General features: G+C 40.9%; 1 protein-coding gene across 1 annotated transcript in view; it reads left to right on the top strand.

Annotated features, from left to right (window-relative positions):
* The window catches only part of MAOA (monoamine oxidase A), an 83,488-nt gene extending 64,436 nt beyond the window's left edge, over positions 1 to 19,052 (top strand). Inside the window, exons 7-15 of the mRNA XM_004376957.2 lie at positions 4,503 to 4,652; positions 4,941 to 5,100; positions 6,003 to 6,099; positions 10,640 to 10,693; positions 14,867 to 14,924; positions 16,070 to 16,167; positions 17,905 to 18,016; positions 18,215 to 18,277; positions 18,473 to 19,052. Coding sequence (XP_004377014.1) covers positions 4,503 to 4,652; positions 4,941 to 5,100; positions 6,003 to 6,099; positions 10,640 to 10,693; positions 14,867 to 14,924; positions 16,070 to 16,167; positions 17,905 to 18,016; positions 18,215 to 18,277; positions 18,473 to 18,619 — 939 coding nt within the window. The 3' untranslated portion in view covers positions 18,620 to 19,052. The remainder of the gene's footprint in view (positions 1 to 4,502; positions 4,653 to 4,940; positions 5,101 to 6,002; positions 6,100 to 10,639; positions 10,694 to 14,866; positions 14,925 to 16,069; positions 16,168 to 17,904; positions 18,017 to 18,214; positions 18,278 to 18,472) is intronic.
* Positions 19,053 to 25,796: the final 6,744 nt, after the last annotated feature.

The following is a 25,796-nucleotide window of genomic DNA, read 5'->3' as shown; positions in this document are numbered from 1 at the left end:
TTGCTTGATATATTTTTTCCATCCTTTGAGTTTTAGTTTGTTTGTATTTTTAAGTCTATGGTGTGTCTCTTGTAGGCAGCATATAGATGGATCATTTTTTTAATCCAGTCTGCCACTCTCTGTCTTTTTATTGGTGCATTTAGTCCGTTTACATTCAGCGTAATTATTGATAGGTATGAGTTTAGTGCTGTCATTTGATGTCTTTTTTTGTGTGTTCACAGTTTCTTTGTTCCACTTGATTTTCTGTGCTGAGTCATTTTCCTTTATGTATTTTCTTTTCATCTTTTTCATTGTTGATTTTGTCTTTGCTGAGTCTTTATATTTTTCTAGTTTTTTATTTTGATGTGTAGGATTGTTAGTTTCCTTTCTTTTTACCTTAATATTAACCCCCTAGTCTTCTAAGTTTATACCAGTCTTTTATTTCTATTTCTATTGCCTTGACTTCCTCTCCATATGAAATCTATGTCTGCATTTTTTAAGTCCCTCTTTTTTGTTTTAATGTTGTCATCTTTTACATATTGACATTTTTCCCTATTTTCAGTGTTTTACCTTTAATTTACTTTTGTGACTTCCCTATCTTGGTTGATATTTCGTTGCTCTGTCCTGTGTTCTAGTCTTGGATTCTTATGTGATGTTACTGATTTTCTAACCAGAGGACTCCCTTTAGTATTCCTTGTTATTTTGGTTTGGTTTTTGCAAATTCCCTAAACTTCTGTTTATCTGGAAATGCCCTAATTTCACCATCGTATTTGAGAGACAGTTTTGCTGGATATATAATTCTTGGCTGGCAGTTTTTTGCCTCGAGGCTTTATATATGGCATCCCATTGCCTTCTTGCATGCATGGTTTCTCCTGAGTAGTCAGAGCTTATTCTTACTGACTGTCCTTCGTAGATGACTTTTCATTTATCCCTAGATGCTCTTAAAATTATCTTTTTGTCTTTGGTTTTGGCAAGTTTGATTACAATATGTCTTGGTGACTTTCTTTTGGGATCTACCTTATGTGGGGTTCGATATCAGGGAAGTTTTCTGCCAACAAATCTTCAACAATTTTCTCTGTATTTTCTGTTATTCCCTCCACCCCCGTCCTGATACTCCAGTCACTTGTAGGTTATTACTCGTGTTAGAGTCCCACATAATTCTTAGGGTTTCTTCATTTTTTTTAAATCCTTTTATCTGATTTTCCTCAAATAAGTTGTGTCAAGTGCTTTATCTTCAATCTTACTAATTCTGAATTCTATTGCCTCAATTCTGCTCCTATGACTTTCTACTGAGTTGTCTAATTCTGAAATTTTATTGTTAATCTTCTGGATTTCTGATTGCTGTCTCTCTGTGGATTCTTGCAGCCTGTTAAATTTGTCATTATGCTCTTCTCTAATCTTTTTAATTACCTCTATTGCATTTTCTGCCTTAATTTCCTTCCTAATTTCTTAATGAGTTCTGTATATTAATATTTTGTATTCTGCCTCTGGTAATTCCAAGAAATTTTCCTCTTCTGGAAAATTTCTAGATTCTTTAATCTGGGAGCTTGCTGAAGCCATCATGGATTGCCTCTTTATGTGATTTGATATTAGTCTCTAAGCCATCAATAAGTTATTATAGTTATTTATTTTATGTTTGCTTACTGTGTCCTAGCTTCTTGTTTTGTTTTGGTATGCCCAAATAGGCTGCTCATATGAGCTATTTTGATTATTGGCACCTTTGAAGCTCTAATGTCCTGTCACCAGGTGGTTAGATCTGTTACTAGGTAGGTGAGCTCAGGAGTCCGCCCACTCTTCCTGTATGGATTCAGCTCAGTTGCCCAGGTAGATGGCTACCGAGTGTGTGGTGTAGGCTCTCACTTACAGTCCTACATAAGCATGGGTGATTGGTGTAGGCACAGGCCTCTGGCTGCAGCTGGGGGACACACTCTGAGCAAGGCAGGGGGCTGACGGCCATCCCCAAGTGTCCAGGAGGAAGGCATGTCCCTGTTCCCTAGATTGCGTAGGTGGGTGGGTTTTGCAGCTGGACTATGAGCACCTAATGCTGTTGGCTGTAAGGGCTAGGGGGCACCTCTTATTCATGGGCCCCTGTTGCAGGTGGCTAGGTGGTGTGGGTGGAGCCACCAGTCCTCAGTCCCCTGATGTGGGTAGGTGAAGACCCTGCTTAATGGGCACAGCAGTGTCAAGTGTCAAGAACCTGCAACTTCACAGCTGAAACATTTGAAGTTAGAGTTCCTGTATATACCCTTTTTTACTGGGGTAATGAGGGCCTACACTGTTGAGATGTTCCCACACAAGTCTATGCAGCAGAAAAGGCACTCAAAGTCCATGGGTCCCTTATGCCTGTGCCTAGGCAAAGGAGCTGTGCCTACCCAGGGTTCCTGGCTTAGGGGAGCTGGCAGTTTATTTTTTCCCATTTTTTGATTTGTTCACTCTCCAAGCCAGGGAGAATGCCTCAGGGCGTGTGACGGATCCTACCTCTGGCCCAGAGGACTCGGCAGTTGCTGAAGCCGGTCCGGGACTAGTGCAGAGCAGAGAGTGGGGAGGTAATTGGGAGACAGGTTTCTCCCTAAGGGGGGTGTTTTTGATCCACACGGTAAGCTGTACACAAGTACTTATCTTTCGCCAATGACGGCTGCTTCTCACTAGTTCTGGGTGGCCATGTAGACTCTCTGGTGCCAGTTCTCTCCCTGTGCGGAAAACGCACCTCCCAAGCACCACCGCTTGCCTGTCTCACTGCTCACGCACAAGCTGCTCAGGCCTGAAGGGCTCAGGCTCTCGCCGGGTCAGGTCTGGCAACTCCTCGCTGCTTCCAAACTGTCTCTCCCTCCCCCTGCCACTCAGTCCGGTTCCTCAGCTCTGCCTTTGATGTCCAGGGCTCCCAGATTACCATATATAATCAAATCACTTGTTTTTTTGGGGTCTTTATTGTGAGAAGTTCCACCAGAAGCGTCTGACTACTCTGCTATCTTGGCCCCGCCTCCTACATTGCACCTTTTAACTGAGGTAGCTTGACTCATATTTGGTGTTTGTATCCTTCATTTGGAGTCCCTGAGTGGCAAAACAATTACGTACTCAACTACCAGCTGAAAGGTTAGTGGTTCAAACCTTCCCAGAAGCACCTCGGAAGAAAGACCTGGCAATCTGCTTCCAAAGGAGCACAGCCATGAAAACCCTATGGAGCACAGTTCTACTTGGCACATATGGGATTGCCATGAGTTGCAACTGACTCAGTGGAAACTGGTTCTTTTGTTTTTGTCCTTTATTCAGAGTAGCTGGAATACTTCTAGCCAAACCCTACATGACCTTTTGGAAAGCACAGTTCAGATTACAAATCTCAAACCATTATCATGATATCCTTATAAAGAACTTGAATTTACCTTTTAAGAATTTTATTCAACAAATACCAGACACGAGGGAGGTGGTCAGTGAACAAGATAGAAATAATTCATGGTCTTTCCGCTACACCAAAATCTAAAGTAACTCTTGGAAAACATAGGTCAGGTTATAAGTTAAATGGTTCTAGTTTCTTGAGGAAGAACATATCATGAATTTAAGTTTGAACTGCTATAGGAATGATTTTATGAAGAACCTTGGTGGTGTCATTAAAACAGTAACCAGTTATAAATGTACCTGCTTGTCTAGGGTTGTCGGGGAAGCGTGATTGGGGTACCTAGTTGTCAAACGTTGAGATGTGCTTCAGTCTATCTACGTGCTTTCCTTACATTTCAGAAAAATCTTCTACAACAGACTAAAAATATTCCCCCGTTCTTACAAAATGCATTGTGTTAAGGCCTTACCTTCTTAGATTAAGCTGGAACTGTTTACATGGTGAGTGTAGCAGATCACAGCTGGGCAGAGCACTCATTGTCTTAGAGGACTATTCAAGGGAACCAATTCACAGTATCTGAAGGAGCAAGCAGGCAGTTAGCCTTCATTCCTTTGCCTCTGCAATGAAACTTCTAGACATTTTTGTACAAGGGTACTTGAGCTCTGAGATTCCTTTTCTAGAACATTATTTGGTGATGACTAGTAGAGCTGACTCTCCCTGAGAACACCCTGAGCTGTTATCTTAGAGTAGCATTGTGTATAATATGGTACTACCTCCATCCTCACCTGCCTAGACAACCATAGCCCATGGCTGTGAGAGCTAAGCGCAGTCAGAAACTGCAACCCTTGGGAGAAGTGCATCACTCTCCCTTTCCCAGGCCTCCCTCCATGCACCACACGCCTGGACATTCAAAGTCCAAAGACTTGCTGATATTGTCATTTGGTCAGAGTGCCACTGGCAATGGTGTAGGTGAACATTTCCTCTGGTTCTGTGATTTTATAAACTATCATGCAGATAATGATAATTGGGGTGTCTTGGCCAACTCTGCCCCTTTCCTAATGAAGAATCCAACAGTTAAGTGCACAGACAGTGGAGGTACCTTTCTGGAGCCTGTTCTAAGCAGTGACAAATACTATGATTTTCCTTTCTTGGGCTTTAATAAATTTCCTTTCCTGCCTGCCTCCTCCTGTAGGAACGAAAGTTTGTGGGCGGATCCGGTCAGGTGAGCGAGCGGATAATGGACCTTCTTGGGGAACGAGTGAAGCTGAGCTGTCCTGTTAGCTATGTTGACCAGTCGGGCGAAAACATCATCGTAGAGACATTAAATCATGAAGTCTACGAGGTAACTTAATTTAATTGAAAGGAGTGTATATTGAATAGGCATTGTGTCTTCCGCAGCTTTTAATCAAATAGAATCCAAGCAGTGGCAGAATTACTCCTGGCATATTTCCGACTCAGTCTTCCAGTTATCAGCCTCAGTTGACTTGCCTTGTTCTGTTTTGTTAACCCACAGTTGTCTCATTTTGTGTGTTGTTGCTGCTCCCTGTCATTTCAAATGATAAGAATGATGTTTTATCCCCTCCGCAAAGACTCACATTTTGAAGTGTTATTTTGTGTCTGTGTGTTTTAGTGCAAATACGTGATAAGTGCCATCCCGCCAGTTTTGACTTCCAAGATACACTTCAGACCAGAACTTCCACCAGAAAGAAACCAGTTAATTCAGCGTATTCCGATGGGGGCCGTCATTAAGTGCATGATGTATTACAAGGAAGCTTTTTGGAAGAAGAAGGGTAGGCTGCTCTTGTTCATATTTAAATTATTACGTAAAGGAACCACACTCTTTTAAGAACGTTGTGCTAGGCACGGAAAAGAAAAAGTTAAGTGTTTTCAAATTGGTAAAGAGAAAGGATCAGAAATCTTAGTCCATAGATTTCCTCATATCCCCTTGCAACACAAAATGATCCCAAGAGCACATGTTGGCAATGGGAAGAAGGAAGAGATCACGCCAACTGTGGGGCCTCCATTGCCCTGGCTCCTCACATATATCCTGCCACTTCCTCTTCATGAACAGAGTGAGGCAAAAGGGCACCGTGGAAAGAGAGCTGCTTTTGAAGTTAGACATTCCTGGGCTTCACTGGCTTACTGGCTGTGTGACCTCAGGAGGGACACTTAACCTCTCTCAGCATCAGTCTCTTCATGTAAAATGGTGACAGTAATACTTGCTGTGCAAGGTGTCACAAGGTGTAAATGAGACAGAGGCTGGGACATAGTAGGCTCTCAGGATACAGGGGCTACTGTTAATAAGCCTTCTGTTCATGCTCACGGGATTCCTTCCCACCACACCTTCCACTGGTGGACAGGGCAATTCCCTTTAACATATCCCTTCTCTTTTTCCATGTATTCCAGAATTCCAGGGCCATCTTAACATTTTTGTCATGTATTGTCATCAGCCCTTTATGTAAAGATCACAGAGATAGATCATTTTCCATGTGTCTGGGTGGATAGACATCCTTGTATAGTGAGTGTATGTGCTTAATAGGAAATAGCTTTTGGATTGGAGGAAAAAGTTTTAAGGTTTGCCTTCTTCATAGCAAAATAGTTTGTGTGTATGTGTGTGTGTGTGTGTATTTTTTTTCCCTTAAGTCTCTGAAGAGGTTGGTCTCACTCTACTATTGATTTTCTGCTGGTTAAGATTACTGTGGCTGCATGATCATTGAAGATGAGGAAGCTCCAATTTCAATAACCCTGGATGACACCAAGCCAGATGGATCACTGCCTGCCATCATGGGGTATGTTAGAGCTGGGTGCTCTGCATTTTCCAAATTGTGTTGGGGTGCTGGTGTAGGTGCTGGCAGAGATTTATTGTTTTAGAATCAAGCTAAAGCAATGATAAAAGAACCTTATAAAATTTATCGTATTTTCATGTATTGAAATAGTGCAGTAATGTTTTGTGTGTGACACAAGAATCCAAGGAAACTTTACTAAAATCGACACCATTTTCCCCCATAAAACTTATAAATGTTGACGACAGAATGAAAAAGTATCTAGACAGACAGTATGGTAGACAATTTTGCCTAGAGGCAGAATGTCCACAATCATTCTGGAATGAGAACTGTTTTATCCTGTAAAACCTTCAGAATTTAGGGTTTCTAGGCTTTATCCTTTTCTCCATTGCAAACATCTGCTAAATAGCAGATGGTAGATTCCCTGAGAGAGAAGATGGATGGCAAGTTAGTAGTCACACTTCTAAATCGAGCCAGGCCTGAGTGGATGGCACTTCTTTCAGCAGGTCACTATGCAGCTCTCCTTGACAAGCATTGCTTCCCTTACCCTCTAAAGTGCAGTCTGGTCTAGAGCGTGGTTCTCTGTAGGGAGGAAGAGAGCTCTTTCCCTTTCTTCCCATCTCTGCCCAGATGTTCTGCCCTTAAGGGATTAGGGATACAGAGAAGGAAATGAGACCTCCACAAAAGAGTCACTAAGCAGTGACACAGCCTCCCAGTTGCCCTGCCTTTTTGCCATTCTCAAAAACCATATAAATAAAGGGGCTGTTTGTTCTCCATAGCACCACAAAAGAGCACAGCTTCTGTAGCAGGCAAGTGAATTTGAGAGGTCAGTGGTTTTTTCCTTCACCCCTGGGAAATGCATACCTCATGTCTTCTCAGGGACAGAGGGGTGAGTTGAGCTCATGAGCGTTGCATCACTGAAGGAAAATTACAAACACAAAGTAGCAGACCCGTATCCCAAGGGACTTACAAAGCAGCTGTGACACTGGGCTGCTAACAAGACATTCTGTAATCATGTCTCTAGTTGTAAAATATAGGAAATGACACCAGCCTGCCTGCAAAGACCAGGGGCGTACCACATAATGACCATAGAAGCAACACATCCTCTTCATCTTTAACCCCACTGGGCAAGAAAGGATACAGATTGCTTTGGCATTTTGACACCATCTGCTTTATACCAAAAGGAAGCAGGAGGTTGAGGTCTAGGTTTTCAGAAAATATCAGTCAAGACCAATGCAATTATGGATGGAAGAACATTGCTATTCTTCTTGCCCTGGGAATTAAATAGTGGCATCTGCCTTTCTGTTCTTTCTTTGGCTTTATAACTAGAACATTGTATGGCAGGACCCTTCCAGATAGATGTTAATGGCATTATTTAGGTAGTTCCTAGAAGAAGCCCTGGTTGCATAGTGGTTAAAAGCTCAGCTCCTAACCTTCCCCCCTCCACCCCCCCAAAAAAAAGCCGGCAGCTCAGATCCACCAGCCGCTCCTTGGAAATCCTGTGGGGCCGTTCTACCCTGTCCTGTAGGTCGCTATGAGTTGGGATCGACTCAGTGGTGATGGTTTTTTTTTTTTTTTTTTTTTGGGTAGAAAGTGATATTCTTATCTGTTTTATATGGACAAATGCCTCCACCCTGCTGTTTGCTCTTGACAAGGAAAGTCTTGAAAATGTATTGCCTCCACCCTCCTCTTTGCTCTTGATGAAAGCCTTAAAGATAGGCATGGTAATTGCTCAGCACTGTTTGTGATAGCCAGCACCTTTTGGAAACTGGAAAGGACCTTGTACTTCAGAACTGTAACATGTACCCAACACAAAGCCAGTATGTGAATTGCCCCAATAGAACACTGAAGAAAGTTAAAGAGAATTTGTCCATAGTTATAGTTACATAAAAGAGGTTATGTCGTTTGTGGTTTGAGATTTGACAGAAATAGCCAGCCCTTTGAAAAAGGAACTGTAAAAAGCACGCAAGATGAGTTGACTAAAAAGGTTTCCAGATAAATTATTTTAATCTTTCATCATATATTCATTTTCATTTAAACACTGCATAAATCTAAAATTAGTGATTCTTGCACAAACCTAAATTTAACTAAAATCATTAATAGCAAGCTATAACATATATGTTAAATAAAGCAAAATTATGAGTATATCCCATAAAGTCAATGATTCAAAATTTCTTAAGCCACTTCAGGAGCCAGCATATGATCAGGAACCGATGGTATTGAAAGAAGAAGTCCAAGCTGCACTGAAGGCATTAGGCATTGGTGAAAAACAAGGTTCCAGGAATTGGCGGAATACCAATTAAAATGTTTCAACAAACGGATGCAGCCCTGGAAGCACTAACTCCCCTATGCCAAGAAATTTGGATGACAGCTTGAGATCCATATTTGTGCCCATTCCACAGAAAGATGATCCAACAGAATGCAGAAATTATTAAAAAAAATCATTAATATCACACACAAAATTTTGCTGAAAATAATTCAGAAACATTTACAGTAGTACATTGACAGGGAACTGTCAGAAATTAAAGCCAGATTCACAAGAGGACGTGGAGCAAGGGGTATCATTGCTGATGTCAAATGGATCTTGGCTGAAAGCAGAGAATACCAGAAAGATGTTTACCTGTGTTTTATTGACTATGCAAAGGCATTCAACTGTGTGGATCAAAACAAATTATGGATAACATTACAAAAAATGGGAATTCCGGAACACTTAATTGTACTCATTTGGAGCCTGTACATAGACCAAGAGGCAGTTGTTCAAACTTGTTCAAACAAGGAGATACTGTGTGGTTTAAAATCAGGAAAGGTGTACATCAGGGTTGTATCCTTTCACCATACTTATTCAGTGTGTATACTGAGCAAATAATCCAAGAAGCTGGACTGTATGAAGAAGAACAGGGCATCAGGATTAGAAGAAGACTCATTAATAACCTGCGTTATACAGATGACACAACCTTGCTTGCTGAAAGTGAAGAAGACTTACTGATGAAGATCAAAGAATACAGCCTTCAGTAGAGATTACGCCTCAACATAAAGAAAACAAAAATCCTCACAACTGGACCAATAAGCAGCATCATGGTAAACAGAAAATATTGAAGTAGTGAATGATTTCAATTTACTTGGATCCACAGTCAACGTCCATGGAAGCAGCAGTCAGGAAATCAAATGACATATTGCATTGGGCAAATCTACTGCAGAAGACTTCTTTAAAATCTTAAGAAGCAAAGATGTCACCTTGAAGACTAAGGTGTGCCTGACACAAGCCATGATATTTTCAATCGCCTCATATGCATGCAAAAGCTGGAAAATGAGTAAGACAGAAGAATTGATGCACTTAAATTATGATGTTGGCAGGGAATATTGAATATACCATGGACTACCAGAAGAACGAACACATCTATCTTAGAAGAAGTACAGCCAGAATGCTCCTTAGAATGGAGGATGGCGAGATTTTGTCTCAAGTAATTTGGACGTGTTATCAGAGGGGACCAGTCCCTGGAGAAGGACATCATGCTTGGTAAAGTAGAGGGTCAGCAAAAAAGAGGAAGACCCTCAACAAGATGGATTAACACAGTGGCTGCAAAGATGGGCTCAGACTTAGCAATGTTTGTGAGGATGGCGCAGGACTGGGCAGTGTTTCATTCTGTTGTACATAGGGTCACTATGAGTCAGAACCAACTCGATGTCACCTACCAAGAACAACAACATTTGATTACAAGGACACAGACAGATTATAATGGAGTTTTACTGAATTACTTAAAATGGGGACTGTGTTTAGTCAGTTTCCCAGGAAGTAGACTCTGAGGTGGAGATTAGGGTACAGGAGGTTTACTGGGAAGTGCTTACAGGTTCACCACCTGTGGGAGAGAGATGGGAGTAGGATCGGGTAAAGGGAGAAGTTAGACTGCAGTGTTGTCCCAACAAAGGCCTCAGCAATCCATGAGGCACTCTGGAGCTGGGATGACCCTTCAGAGTTGTCCTTAACTGAGACAGCTTTGTACCCACCCCACCCCAGGGCCAATCACTGGGTGAGGACTACCCCTAGGAAAGGGTGGGACCTTGAAAAAGGCAGATCTCTGCTGCAGAATGCAGTTGCCAGGAAAGAATTCAGCTTCCAGCTAAGGGACCTGATTGCCTTGGTCCTGAAGGAGCATCTGGGTGGTGCACTCTGGCATCCATTGTAGGCATGCACTTACATTTGTCTTTCCAGCTTTTATCAAGTATTTGGCAGAAGGCAAATAATGCAACATTAAGTCATCCAACATTTGGTTTCCTACTGTATGCCAAGAACTGTGGTAAACTTTGGGATAAAATATAGACTAGGAGGTAACTTGTCATTTCTGAGCCTACAGCCAAGCAGGGATTTTGGACACAGAGGCAGACTGAAGACAGCATGGATTTGCTCGCGGAGAAGGAAGTACTGGGAGGGCCCGGGGAGAGTCCATTAATGCTGAGTAGGTGGAGGCAAGAACACTTCAGAGACAAGGGGGAACTCTTAGGATGTGCAGCTGTAAACTTACTATTCAAATACAACCTCTCTCCCCAGGTTTATCCTTGCCAGAAAATCTCATCGATTTGCTAAACTTCATAAAGAAATAAGGTAAGAATTTACATCTGAAAAATATATAAAAGGTTAGCTTGACATTTTGTTAATTGCACTAACAGCAGTATAATAGCATTATGAGAAACCCAATAATTCACTAGTATTCTCAAAATCCCAACAATGTAACCTTTTTGTATTTTGCTATGGGCCCCTTGCCCCAGCCCTTGCCCTGCCCCTGTGCACATATTAATTTAATTTTACATATTTGTGTTCATTTTACAGTGATTGAGAGGTTGGGTTTCCCTGTAAGATGGATGGAGAAAAATCATAGAAAATGTTAAATGTGGAAACAGCTTTAGAGGCCAAGTCCTGATCCCCTTGCAAGGCCATTATGCCTTTTCAAAGGCTCTCTGGCATGTATTGTTTTCTAAGCATATCGATCTGTATGTATTTTAACTTGTAGCAACTTGTACACATAAAAGTAATCCCCACTGATTATGTAGGGCATATCACTGATGTTCCCTTTCCTGAAAGCTTCCTAGTATAAAACAGTTATCTTAGAACTATGGCTTTCTTGTCTTTCTGCCTTGCTGAATTTGTTTTGTTTTTTCTTGGAATCCTTTGTTCAAATAAAATCTTACCTGGAATGGTAAGCCTTTTAGTATCAGAATCATTTGGTTGTTGGGAAATATCTCTGAGAATTTCCAGGCCTTTCCTCCTTTAGGAAAAAAAAAAAACAAAAACCAAACCTGTTGCTGTGGAGTCAATTCCAACTCATAGTGACCCTATAGGACAGAGTAGAACTGCCCCATAGGGTTTCCAAGGAGTAGCTAGTAGATTCAAACTGCCAACCTTTTGGTTAGCAGCCGAGCTCTTAACCACTGTACCACCAAGGCTCCTCCTACATTAGAGTAGCCCCTAAATACTTTGCTAGCTACCCTTTGAAGAGGACTGATACACACAAGAGTCCCTGGTGGTGCAAACTGTTAACACACTCGGCTGCTATCAGAAAGGTTGAAGGTTCAAGCCCACCCCAAGGCACCTCGGAAGAAGGACCTCGAAGACCACTTCGAAAAGTGATCTACTTCAGAAAAATCAATCATTGAAAACCCTGTGGAGCACAGTTCTACTCTGACACGCCGGGGTTGCCATGAGTTGGGGTTGACTTGAAGGTACCTGGTTTTTAGTACACGCAAATACATACTTATTTCTCTCTAACAGGTTCTAAGCAGAGTAAATTAAACAGCAAATGTATTAGGAGGCCCTTGCTTTGAAAGTTACTTTGATGATTTTGCAAGTCAGGAAAAGACTACAGAACAAGTTCCCACATTTGTACACAGATTTGTTTATCTGAGCTGCCATGAGACTTGATGTCGGGAAGGGAACTATTTTAATGTCCACCTACTCACTCTATAGAGGGGGAGTTTGGGGTCCAGTGACAGGAAGTGATTTGTCCAAGGATCCACAGCTGGCTTGTGACAAAATCAGGAGTCACCTCTCATGCATACTCTTTCATTACAATGCTTTAAGCTTGACATTTTCTTTTGGATTTCCTGCCCCCCCCCCCCGACGCCTTTTTTTAATAGTAAAATAAACACCAGCCTGGATGTAGATACTGGTTATGTTTCCACACAGTGGCTGAACTTCTTAAAATTCCTTAGAACTCTCAGCATATCATTGACTAGAGCAGCAGTTCCCAGAACTGACTGCATCAAAATCTCCCAAAGAATGTTTTGAAAATATATTTTTCTGCAGATTGTAGGATGGGGCCTGAATGTTTGTATTCTTTAATAAGCTTTTAAGGTAATTATGATAAGCCTTCAGATTTAGAGATCAGGGTAAATTCAACTACAAGATGATTTGCACAGTGACCTCTTTTTGCCATTGTTTAAAATATGTTCTGTTATTTTTAGAGCCAAACTAATCAATCAGTGCATTGCTCCAACATCTTTCTCTTACAAATCTTTTCCAAAACTTAGACTTTAAAGGGAGGAAAGGAAGGGGAAAATAATTTCCTGATGTATTTATGCAACATGCCCTTGACTCACCTAATAATATGAACTACAGTAAATAACTGGCTTGTATTTCTGTTATAATTGGTTTTATCATTTATGAATGAAAAATTAACTACAGTGTAAGGTAAGTGTGGATTGGATTTTAGGTCTCACTCTGTTTTACTAAATACAACTGTGTGAAAATCAGTTAAGCATCATTAAGCTTTTCAGAATAATGATTGTTAATACTTTTATTTTCTAATTAACTCAAAATGTCTGAGTTATTCTTTCTAACACCCATGTGAAGTATGTAAGAATCAGTCATTTCTTTATAGTGTAGGAAAAAGTACCATACGAGGCTAAAGATCGACTTTGATTTAACAAATATTTATTGCACACCTACTACAGGCAGGATACTCAGAAGAGTAGAACCTTGACCCTGCCATTAATTAGCTGAACGATGTTAGACAAATCTCTTCAGCTCACAGAGCCTCTGTGAGGGACTTGGATTAGATAGAAACAGACTGGCAGACAGCAGTCTTGAAATTTCTTCCAGTTCTTTCTTTCCTTTATGATTTTTTAACTGTAGCATAAACAGCTCCTTGAAGGAAACCAAACTTTTACTGACTGTTCTGGAATTTAAATTCCCACCTAATAATGTTGTGTGACATCATCACATCAGGAATAGCATTTGCCTCTCCCTTAAAACCTTCCATGATAAAATGATAACCGTAAGCAGCATTTTATAATTTCATTTCTTCCTCCTGACTTAATGTTCTAGATTCATAAGAAGTTCTGGAAGTTACATAAATGGTGTGAAGATTTGAGTAAATTCATAAAGTTTTTATTTTGTTCCATATTATTCAGAGAAATTGGGGATATTTTTTAAAAACCATTTCAACAAAATTTTATCTTTTTAATGTATTTTATTAGTAATACGCCTACCCCACACACACACACACATTTGTGACCATTTGTCTCTTCAGCTTTAATGCTTGTTTACAGAGTTAAATTAAAACCTTTGCCATATTTTTTAGCAAATGTGTTTCCAGTTGGTTGTTAACCTTTAACAAATACTTTGGAGCACTTTCAATATTTAAACTATATGAAGACTAAAGAAGGTAAATATGAAAAGTATGTAAGTGGATCAGTGTGAACCTGTTCAAACAAATCTTGAAATAATAGAACCATTAATTTCTAAAATGGGTGATTTTAGTAAATTAGAACTTTTTTTTATTTAACCAAGAGTAGTTGTCCCAACTCCCCCGACCCTGATTCAACTAAATTTAAATAAAACTCACAACACATGCATGCACACACACAAAAGAGTAGTTGTGAGTTTAAAATGTATCTTGTTTCAAGAAGGGCTTAGAAAAATTAAGCTACTGACGTCTAAGACCTAATACGTGCCCTGTTCTGTGCTAGTCTTTAAATAATGCATAAGAGAGGAACCAAAGACTGTGTTTAAGGTAACATCACATAACGCATCATACCCACCCACGGAATGCCCTTTGGCATCATACCCACCCTACAGACCATTCTGCCAAGTGCAAGGTTACTAGACTGTATCGACCATAGTCCTCTGCTAGCATGGCATATCTTACGCTATGCTTAAAAGATTAAATGAGCTTTACATGTTCATAGATATGTAGAACCCAGTGTAGAGTTGTTCAGAGACCCTTACCTTCATATGCACTGTCAAAAACCAAACTTGTTACCCTCGAGTTGATTCCAACTCACAGTGACCCTATAGGACATAGTAAAACTGCCCCATAGGGTTTCCAGGGAGTGATTTGTACTGCTGACCTTTTGGTTAGCAACCGAGCTCTTAACCACTGCACCACCAGGGCTCTAAAATAATAATTTTTAAAAATTCCTTGAATTCTACAGATTCCAGAAGAGTGACTTAGAATCAATTCCTAAAACTAAGTTTAATTTAATCTAATTTTCCTCACTTTAATCTCAGATATCCCACTGGGTAGTAAAAGAGGCATAATGCTAAAAAAATAATCTATTGAATCTTCAAATCAAATGACTGTATTGAGGCATAGAGGGTTAATTTGAATGCAGAAATTAGTGGAACTGTAGGTTTTGTGTAGCTATAGAAGGCCATTGATTTTAATCTTTCCTTAATAAATTTGATTCTGTGGCAAGAGTCCTGGAGGTGACTGTATTTATTCTATATCCACCAGTTATTACTTCTTCAGCATTTATTTTTTGTTGTTCTTTCTCACAGGAAGAGGAAAATCTGTGAGCTCTATGCCAAAGTGCTGGGATCCCAGGAAGCTTTACAAGTAAGAAGCTACCAGCTTTACTCACTAGCAGGTTCTGCTGTATTTGCTCTAAGTGGTAAAGCAAGGCTGTCTGGTTTCCTGACCGTCTCATGAAGACGGTATAAAGGGATATGCTTAACTTGAAGGATTAACTAGAGCTATTGCAAAAGGCTATTAAAATTTGATGACATACATCGAATTTCTGATGAAAGGATTCCTTTGGGCTGTAATGTTCACTGGATAACCTGCAGCCAATTGTAATTAGTGCCTGAAGCTGCAGGTATTATCTCAAGGTTGGGTAAGATGGGTCCCCAGAACAGAGGTCTTGCCCTTCTGTCAGTGTCAACTGGCTGCTGCAAAATAAAATCCCAGATATGTCATCATTTGTTCATAAAGGCACAATAGTGTATACCTGAATAAGATAGACTGAATCTAGATTCTCTTCCCATACTGATTTATTTTTTCCCTCTGTAGACTCAGTTCACAACTCATTTAAGGAATTTCAGTGCTTTCAGTCCACCACTGAAAGAAATTATGAGAATGAAATTATTCCTGAAGAGCCTACCAGATGGTTGTGGGGGCCATGTTGGGGCATTATCTGTGAACTTTACAAACAATGAACCTTCAAAGTGTGTTAGAGAAATCAAAGAAAATTCTTTCATGTCCCTTAGGAAACATTTTTCATCTTGTCCACTTTTTAGCAGAATTCCCATCATTCATTTTTCCAGCTTAGAGAAGTGGTTCTGAAAAAAACCTTTCTCAGACAAATGTGCTTAACTTTTACTTCCTCACTCCCTCCCTTTCCTCAGCAGTAATGGCTAGGTAGTTGGGGAAGTATATTTTGTTATTTGTTGATGGGGCTTCCTATCGGTTTAGGTCGAAAGACTTTAGAATCAGTATGGAGATGTCCTTTCTTCCAGTAATGGAATACTCCATGTCTTTCCTATTCAAGGGGCTGAGAAAAATAAAATTGTACCTCTCATCACTTGGTGCCTCACAAAAGGCCATTACTTGGTACTATCATGTTTCCCCTCAAATGAGTTGAGGGACTTCTTTTTTTGTAGTGTAAATTTTTATTAAAGTAAAATGCACAGAAGTCATCTTTGTTGACTGGCAGCATTTCAGCTTCGTCTTCCCTTTGGAATTTTCTCCCCACTCAACTGCAGCCCGTGTACTATGAAGAGAAGAACTGGTGTGAAGAACAGTACTCTGGCGGCTGCTACACAGCTTACTTCCCCCCTGGGATCATGACTCAATATGGAAGGTACTGCCAAAATACTACACTGATTAATAAAAGCCATGAACCAAACTTAAAAGAGAATCAAAGTTCAAAGAGAATTTTATAAATAGTAGTCATCATTCCTATTTCTAATATCTCCAATAGTCAGTTTGTATATCTCTGGAGGTCCATAGAAACATAAGTATGTATATACTGTTAGTGCATAGAACAATAGCTGAACATTGGAGAGGATTTGAGATGTCAGCAGTACATGTGAAAAAGAAGCAAGCTGCAGTGTCCACCAAGGGGCCTTCTTGAGCTCAACTAGACATTTAATCTCACATAACTACTTGGTACCAGCCTACTCAGAAGGATATAGTATAAACACATCATGCAAGCAGAGCAGCGACAAATATTCCTCTTCAGTGGGAGGAGTCCTTGCTGTATACAGCTAAGGTGTGAGGAGATGAAATCCACATGGGAGGAAGAGGAGGTCCACCTCGGTTTAGAAGCCCCATCCCCCTTAGGAGCAATTATCTCTTGTAACAATCTCATAGACATAGCATCTAGTGTCTCTACAAGGGACATACCCAGTTGCAAGAGTCACCACACTCAGGGAAGTCCAAAAAGATGCCCTAATGCCAGATATTTACATTTACATCTTTTACAGACCTCCCAGCCCAGATGCAATTTATCAGTGGAGGCAGGAGCTCATTTTTAGGGTTAGTAATGTTGCCTGGTAACATAGATGGCATTATACCTTTATCAGGTTTCCAGAGGACCAGAGCTAGAAAGTTAGCTCAAGGTCAGATCTGTTCACAGAGAAGCCCTTTCCTTGCATTAGCTTGTTTTTTAAGATACTTTTTTATTAATTAAATCAAATAGCCTTTTGTAGTGATAACAGGATTAATTTATTGGATTAGTCCTAGAATCAAAGTAGAAGTCTAAAAGATGGGGCTAGGATCAGCAATTGATGAAGCTAAGAATTCCTGAATTGGAAAAAGGGGTGACAGTGGGTTTAGGTGAAGGCCTTTGGGGTGGGAGTGTGCATCTTGGGAGATTTCATAAACGTGGCTGCAGACATGGCAGGAGGCAAAGCTGAGAAGGTAGGAGGGGACAGTTGCCCACTCAGCCCAGCCCTTCCTTGGTTCTCTTTGCCAAGACCTCTTTGTAAGAAGACAGACAATTCCCCTGTCCTCATCCAGTCCCCAGATAAGTTTATAGAAGCTAACTATATAGAGGTTATTTTTAAGGAGACAGACCCATATAATCCCTCAGGTCTCTCCTTTGCCAGAAATGATGGTTAATATCCCCTTTCTCCCCACCCCTACTCCGGGTTCTCCTGACACTGGGAGTGCCTGCAGGGTTGGGGTCTGCAGTCAGATGTGATCTCATGAAGGATGCAGCTCTCATCAAGGCCTGCATGGCCCAGCATAGGGAGCAGAATGGACCTCAGACAGGAAGTGCACAACAAATCTGATTATAGATTCAATGCATGTGCTTATATTATAACTGTGGCTGGCTTGGAAAAGGTCATCCTCACCTTTAGTGATTGATGATCTGACAGCCTGATTCCCTCTGGCTTGAAAGTTCAGATCCTTGGATGCAGGCCCAGGAAACAAGAAGTAGCTTTTCACCTTTGGCTGAACTTTGGGGGTATTTTTTTTTTTAAAACAATTTGAGTTTCTCTATCTTCTGTAGGGTAAACAAGGGCAATGATTGACTCATTTACCCTTAGCACCTTCCCGGGGAACTCAGTGTGACTTGTTTGTTCTTTTCAAGGGTGATTCGCCAGCCAGTGGGCAGGATTTACTTTGCTGGAACTGAGACAGCCACACAGTGGAGCGGGTACATGGAAGGAGCAGTAGAGGCCGGGGAACGGGCAGCTAGAGAGGTAAGGAGGAAGCCAAGTCCCTCTCCCTCCTGAGTCATAGCAGTGCTGCTGGCATCTGGTCTTCCTAGTTATTGACCCTGATAGAATCTGTCCACTTCTCTGCCCCTCACTCCTGGGGCTTCTCCACATCCAACAGAGCCTTGAATCTGTCAGAACTGCAGAGCCTCATTTCATAATACCCTGATCACTTTCTTTCAGATCTTGAATGCTCTGGGGAAGGTAGCAAAGAAAGACATCTGGGTCCAGGAACCGGAATCGAAGGTACGTTTGGCGGCTCCATCTACGTAGACCAGTAACCAAGTATAAAACTCCCATGTCATCTCTCTTCTACTAGCCTGTGATTTAATTGTAAATCCAGCTATCCAGGGAATATCCATGTGCTGATTTCTACAGATATATTTCATTCTTCCTTGTCAGTACAAGAGATTTCTGCTAATGCTGTGTTCATTCATCTAGGATGTACCATCTGTGGAAATCACCCACTCCTTCTGGGAGAGGAACCTGCCATCAGTGGGAGGCCTGCTGAAGATCATTGGCTTTTCAACATCAATAACTGCCCTGTGGCTTGTGGTATACAAATGCAAACTGCTGAACCGACCCTGAAGCTTCTTCCTCCTGCATTCTGCTGCCCTTTTCCCCGGCCCTATCACAAATATTGGCAAATCAAATGCTGTTAATTGGACCGTCTTTAAGTGCCCTAGATGTAACCCATCAGTTTAGTTTCCAGCAATGTTAAAGTAAAAACAACCAACAGAATCACCTAATTCATGTCAGTAAGACCAAGTTACATCTTATCTGTGTAGAATAACTCGTATTGTTGATTGAATAAAACCTTGTGAGCAATATCTTCATTTCACGAAATTAAAGTGCTTGTCAGAAACTATTTCTGTGTCCCGTTTTTCTCTCTGTTAATGCAAAATACCTAATGATTTCAGAAATAAAGCATTAAACTTTTCTTTCTATAGAGGTTGAGTAGGTTTAAAGGCCCAGCCTGTGAGTGTGCTTTTCCTAGTCCTTAGGAAGTGGTGAAGTGTAGGTACAGAGTCTGGAGGCTCAGAGCTTCCTGGGGTGAGCAGCCTCTGCTTTGGATCTGGGAATGATACTTGAAAGCATGTGGAGGTGGGGACACGCGGGCCCTCACACCAGTAGGAGGACATCTTGTGGGCTGCCATCTCGGGAATCTCCTGACCACTTCTAATTCCTGTGAATTTTCTAGACATCCAGTCTTAGTGTCAGCTTATTTGTATGTTTTCCTCTTTTGTTTATTAAAAAAAGAGTGTTTGCTGAGTTAGAATGCTGAAATTAATTGACTTGTGTCTTTAGGCCCCCAGGTGAGCAAAGTAAAATAGTGGTAGGACTGGCCCCCAGGAGACGTCTGTGACTAACTCTGCGTGAGACCAACTGCAGCAGGCATATTCTCTTCCTTGTGGAAGGTAGCTGGACATCAGTTCCCTCATTTTCAGTGATAACATTCTACACCCATTTCAGGAAAGCAGTATTATCCTTTGTTCAGGTGGATCCTGGCTATCTGAAGGTCCCTGGTGGCGTATATTTGTTCATTTTTTCAATAACCTTAGTAGAAGTGGGCAGATATTGTAACTTAAGTATGTCTTCAACGTGGTAACTTTTGAGGAAATATTAACATGCCAATTTCTCTCAAGTATTGAAACACATGAGAAATTTCTGATTGTTATTTGTTGAGATATCAAATAGAGAAAGGAAACAGGTTCTGTGTTTTAACCTCATTTGCTTTAGTTATTAAATTTTATAAGACATGAAATAGTGATTTCATATATGAAGACTATGTTATCCATCCTAGGAGTAATGGTGGGCCCAGAATAGTGCCCACCTCTTATCTCCCTATTTTAAAAACTGTCAGGTTTCTAAAAGTCTCTTCCAGATGTTTCAACCGTAAAATTCTTCATTAATATAAATAGCTGGAAAAAGTCAATACAGATGTGATCAAATAAAGCAATTGAGAAGATTCAATAGGTTTGGGTACACCTGTGGTATATATGCAGTAATTACCTTATTCTGCATCACTGATGAGTGAGACATTTCATTTTAAATGAAATTTCTAGATAACTGAAGCTTACTCTTTTATGTGCCAAGAATTTTAAATTAAAATGTTGATGGACATATTCTATACATTATTAAACTAGATTCATATCTTTATTATTCAAATTAATCATGTGCCTCAATTATTTTATACTTTTATGATACCATTGTTTTTGCCCCTGTACTAAATGTCCCAAAGTTGTTTTACAGCTGATGAGACTGCTGCTGCTCCTGGGTTCAGTGTTTTATTTCATATCCATTATTTCTCAATACCTCTTTACCTAATTTCCTATGTTTATTTAATGGAAATTAATGATTGCCAAATAAATGAAACCAGTCGATCAAATTTATTGCGTCATTAATCTTACAAGCCCGAAATTAGGCCGCTAGACTTTGGTATGCCTCTCTTAAGAGCAAAGAGCAGGATTTTTCGCTAACTTAGGAGTTTGGGTAATGTCTTGGGTGCGCTCCAGTACCTGAGGAGTTGCAGCATATTACCAAAATGCTTTGAGAAATCTCATTCCTAATCCATTTCAGTTGTTTCTTTTCACGTACTGATTAACTCAGTCCTGATACGCCTTCTGAAAAATGCTGATTTAAACTTCTGAACTGGCAACAGTTTTAACAGTAATCAGGTTGTTAACATAGTTAAGTCTTAAATGTTGAGGAACTCCTGGGTGTGTAATTTACTGTCTTCTCAAACTTTTAGAAAATCAATTTATCCTAATTAGATCAACCCTACAAAGCTCCAGATTTGGTATCAAAATGAATGTCAGTCCATATGTGCCTAGACATGAAATTGGAACAGAGAACTCCTATCATATATGAGGTTGTCCAACATGAAGATACCATAGGTCTTTTATTTGAACCAGAGGAACTAAAGTTGGTTTAAGAAACTAATAGGGACTGGCCTGTTAAGACATCGACTTAATAGTTTTTGAAGGCTGAGTCTGCCTCACACCACAGTAAGACCAAGATATAGATCTTAAAAGTTAACTTTTTTTTTGTTACAATTAACTGTTAAGATCTTATACTACACTGAAGAAAAATATTGAAGGATTATGAACTATATTTAGTTTGATTGTGAATTTGGTGCTTTAATGTTTTATGTCTGAAATTTGCCCCAGTGCTACATATGGAAGTGTGCATATGTGTGTGTTTTGCCATTAAAGTAGGATTCTCCGTTTATGGTACTGTTTTGTTGGTTAATGAAGTGTGCTACCACCCTGCTTCAGCCCCAACTCCTCTATTCAGTGGATGATCAGAAGGTTAAATGGCTTTTTAGAGCAGGAGGTCACAGTAAGGTACTGTCCGTGGAGGATAGGCTTCCAAAGCCACTTGGTATTGACCCCAAATTCTCAAAGTTTGGTGTGATTCTCACATGCTGCTGAGGTTTCCTGGGAAGTGATTAAATGGTAGAATATTGTAATCTGCCTGACTGGGCCACAGAAGATCTGGATTCTGATTCAGGTTTCCTCACCTAACTAGCTATGATACCTTGAGCAAATACCTTGAGGTTCTCTGCCTCAGTTTCCCCATCTGGAAAAGGAGTGGGTTGTACTAGGTAACTGCAGCATTATGTGATTTATGAATTTGGTTGCCATCGCTGCCTATTGGTATGGCAGGGGTAAGAGACTTGGCCTTTCAGTGTCCTGGTTAACCCCTTGTCTTAGGTTGAATTCTCTGGAAGCAGACTCTGAAATGCAGAGTCTGGACAGAAACCTTATTGGGAACAGCTCTCAGGAAATATACCTAAGGGGGTGGGTGAGGAAGGCAGGTTTAGGCAGGCGAAAAGCTGACTTATTACGATGCAATTGCAACTGAAGCCTCAGATCCTAATGGGGAGCTGGGAGGGCCCTTCAGCATTGTTCTCCATTGAGGCAAAGTGATCTGATTTCTGTATCCGTTCATCAGCTGTACCCTGAGAGGGGATGTTACCTTGAGTGAGGCAGGGCCCTATGGCCAAGGTTAGTTACTAGTGATGTGTACTGAGACCAGGAATATGGGCTGGGGAATCTAGCACAGGCCCACAGTAGCCACTCTACTCCAGGAAATACAAAGTTGCCCTTGTCACGTAAAAGACATTGTGGACTTGAGCTTTGGTTTTACAGATGGGATGGAACTATGTCTGAACCTATCCCTATTAGATAAGGAAGCTCCTTCTAAAAGCTTATGTTTCTGCACTATTATTTATATGGAAGAAAAAAAAAAAAACAATTGGAAGGCATCCTGGAAACAATTTAACTGTCTTCTCAATGAAGGAATGCCGCTACAGAAAGATAGTAAAAAATAAATTATTTGCAAACAGGAGTCCAAAACCCAATGTCTTCAGGAGCCAAGTAGCTAAAAATTAACAGCAGCAGGCACGAGCATTAGGCATGAGCATTAGTGGGGACTCTGGCTGACCTGGCCAGTATCTGCCCTTCTGAAGGGTATTTATATTCAAATGTCTTTAAAAGATTACTGAACAATCAAAACACATTTGAAGGTTTTGCTCACATGCCCAGATCATTCTCAAGCCCCTGATAAATAAATGTAAGATTTGGTTTTGCATCATTTAAATGACAAATTATTTATGAATGCCTTTGATTTCCTGAGAAATGAGCACCAAGACCAGCAAGCATTTTGTAAAACTACCTGGAGCTGGTAAGAGAGGCTTGGTTCGGAGAGGGCTTAAACAGAAAATACACTCCTTTTAGACCAGAAATCTCCCTCAAGAAATAACCCTTCCCCCAGCCCATTGCAGAGCACACTTATCTCCTGCTTCGTAAATATCATGGTTGACTGAGAGCAATGCCAAGCTTTATTGGAAAAACCCCATGCTCACAGTGAGCTAGAAATTGCAGTTCTTCTGTTAGCATTTAATTTGTGCTGACTGTACTATAATTCCAGTAAACAGGACATGAGCATTAAATTGATCATTTTTTTTTTAAATTTTACCTTTCACTTGACACTGAGGTGGCGGTAAAAATGCAAGGCAGATCCTTTAGCCTAAAGAAGCTAGCTATGACATTAGAGGAACAGGACAGAAACAAAGGAAGGTACTAACAGTAACAGTTCTCTATCAAAGCTCAGGGCTTGATTCCCTTCCTTTGCAAAGACTGTTCCCTTCAGTTTAAAGGCAGGTCTCAGTGATAGCAGGTGTGAACAAGTTGTCCTTAGCCTGGGACCAGAATTCTGTGGGTAGTTTTGAAACTTGCAGTTCCTTCAAGGTAGACCGTGGGCCACTTAAGCAAGACCCCTTTAAAGCATTTATGACCCATACAAGACTATTATTTATTTACGTCTTTATAACCCTTTTATAATCACACCTCAGTGGGAACCAGGTTGTCCTATTAACGAGCCTCAGGTATCTTCCAGGAACCACCAAGATCCATGGATAAAATGGTGGTGGAGTGTGGCAGGTGTGGGTGCGTGCTGCGAGGCAGGGTAGGAACAGAGAAAAGAGGAGGGAAATGAAAGGGTTGCTTAAAGATCCCCAGAGCAGTACAGTGATGGGAACCTTGATGGGTTGATACCACTGAGGTGAACAGGCCTCCCCTGAACCTTGTGTTGTTTATTATTTACGTGCCGTTAGGCAATCACTAAGGAACTCAGGTGGTGCAGTTGTTAAGCTAACTGAAAGGTCGGCTGTTGGAACCCACCCAGCTGCTCCTTGAGAGAAAGATGTGGCAGCCTGCTTCCGTAAAGATTACAGCCTAGAAAACCCTATGGGGCAGTTCTATTCTCCTACAAGGTCATAATGAGTCACAGTCAACTCAATGGTAACGGGTTTAGACAACCACTCTGTGACTCCTTATACCTCCCTTATAAAGTTGTTGGAAAAAGTAAGATGATACATGCAAAGGTATTAGAATAATAAACACTCAACATTTTTTTTTCAGTTGCCTTGGAGTTAGTTCCAACTCACGGTGACCCCATGTGTGTCAGACTAAAACTGTACTTCATGGGGTTTTCAATGGCTGATTTTTAGAAAGTAGATCACCAAGCCTTTCTTCCAAGGCACCTCTGGGTGGACTTAAATCTCCAACCTTTCATTTAGCAGCCCAGCATGTTAACTGTTTGCACCACTCCATATTAGCTATTGTCTATTGACCTTTTAGAATAGAAGCAGACAGAAAGCACTTGCACCTACTATATGCTAGGTAGGCACAATGCTGTGATTCAGCAGCGAACAAGACAGAGCCCACCCTTGTGGAGCACACAGTCTATGGCAGAACGCTAAGCAACACATTAATCATGGCTCTGGTAAGTGCTATTAAAGAGCACAGGATTCTGTGAACACAGGGTAAATTTCAGTGAGAAAGTAAGATTCAAGGGGCGGTTACTAGGATTTGTCCTCAAGCCTCCATAAGTACCAGTGTGTGTCAAATCAGTAAGGACACTGCATAAGACAGAGAAAAGAAGAAAGAAAGAAATCCCATGGCTAAATGGTAAAAAAAAAAAAAAAAAAAAAAAATCGCAGGTATCATCAATAAGTTCTGACTGCTAAGTTCCATTTGTCCCTTGACCATTGTTCATTCCACTAGTCTTTTCTTCTTTCCCTGTCTACCCAGCCCTTCTCTTCACTTGGAGATTTTTATCAACTGTGACTCGCCATCTCCGTGTCCTGTGCTATGGGGGGTGGGGGGGGGGGACGCACCTAAATTTGTTTTAAAAGAGTGCCATCTTCTGGCCAAACACTGCTGTTCCCTTCCAATCGAAATCCTAAAGTATTCAAGACAGCTTACTGCTTGGGGAAACAAAAAGGTACCACCTCAATCCAGAATTTCCTCCACACACATTTGCCTGCGTTCTCTTACTTTCTTTCCACTTGAGACTGGGCTCAAAATATTAATACCTAATATTTACAATCTTTCCTCTGCCCTAACCTCCCAGGACGATTCTTTGTGATAATGGCTTGATTTTTCAGCCTCTGTTGTATCCATCTGGGTAATATGTGAAGAGGAAAATTGATGGAAGCTCAGAGAGGTGGAATTGGTTTTACTTTAGATAAGGTGGGGAACTAGTCTGGAAAAAGCAGGAGAAGGGGGCTGGGAAAAGGAAGAGAAAGTTTCAGAAGCTTGGAACTGTGGCATGCGTTGCGAAAGAAGACGTTTTCAAAAGCTTCCTTGACAACCTAGGTAGACAGAAAGTAGGAAGGGTTTTTAGGTAGTTTATCTAGGCCGTGTGGCATAGTAAAGATCCACATTACTTGTATTAGTTTCCTAGGGCTGCTGTAACAAAATACCACAAATTGAATGGCTTCTAAGAACAGAAATTTATTGTCTCACAGTTGTGGATGCTGAGAGTTCAAGATCAGGGTGTCAGCTGTGTTGATTCTTTCTGAGGCTCTGAGGGACAATTGGTTCCATGCTTCTCTCCTAGCTTCTGGTAGCCCCAGGCATTCCTTGGTTTACAGCTGCACCATCACGTAGCATCCTTTCTCTGTCTCAGTGTCTCTTCTCTTATATAGGGTGCCACTCAGATTGGATTAGGGCCATTCCTACTCCACTGTGACCCCATGTTAACTGATAACATCTTCAAAGACCCTATTTCAAAACAAGGTCACATTTCACAGGTTCAGGAATTAGAACAAACTTTTTGGGAGACACAATTCAGTCTATAACATGGTTTTTCAAGCTTTGGGAGTCAAAATTGTATTTCTTTTAGACGTCGTATTATACTGGGACCACCTTGTTGTTGTTTGTTAGCTGCCATTGCATCAGTCCCCCACTCATGG

The sequence above is a fragment of the Trichechus manatus genome, unplaced genomic scaffold, assembly GCF_000243295.1.
Source record: "Trichechus manatus latirostris isolate Lorelei unplaced genomic scaffold, TriManLat1.0 scaffold00046, whole genome shotgun sequence".
Classification (NCBI taxonomy): domain Eukaryota; kingdom Metazoa; phylum Chordata; class Mammalia; order Sirenia; family Trichechidae; genus Trichechus; species Trichechus manatus.
The sequence above is the reverse complement of the archived record's forward strand: the minus strand, read 5'-3'. Positions and strand labels throughout refer to the sequence as shown.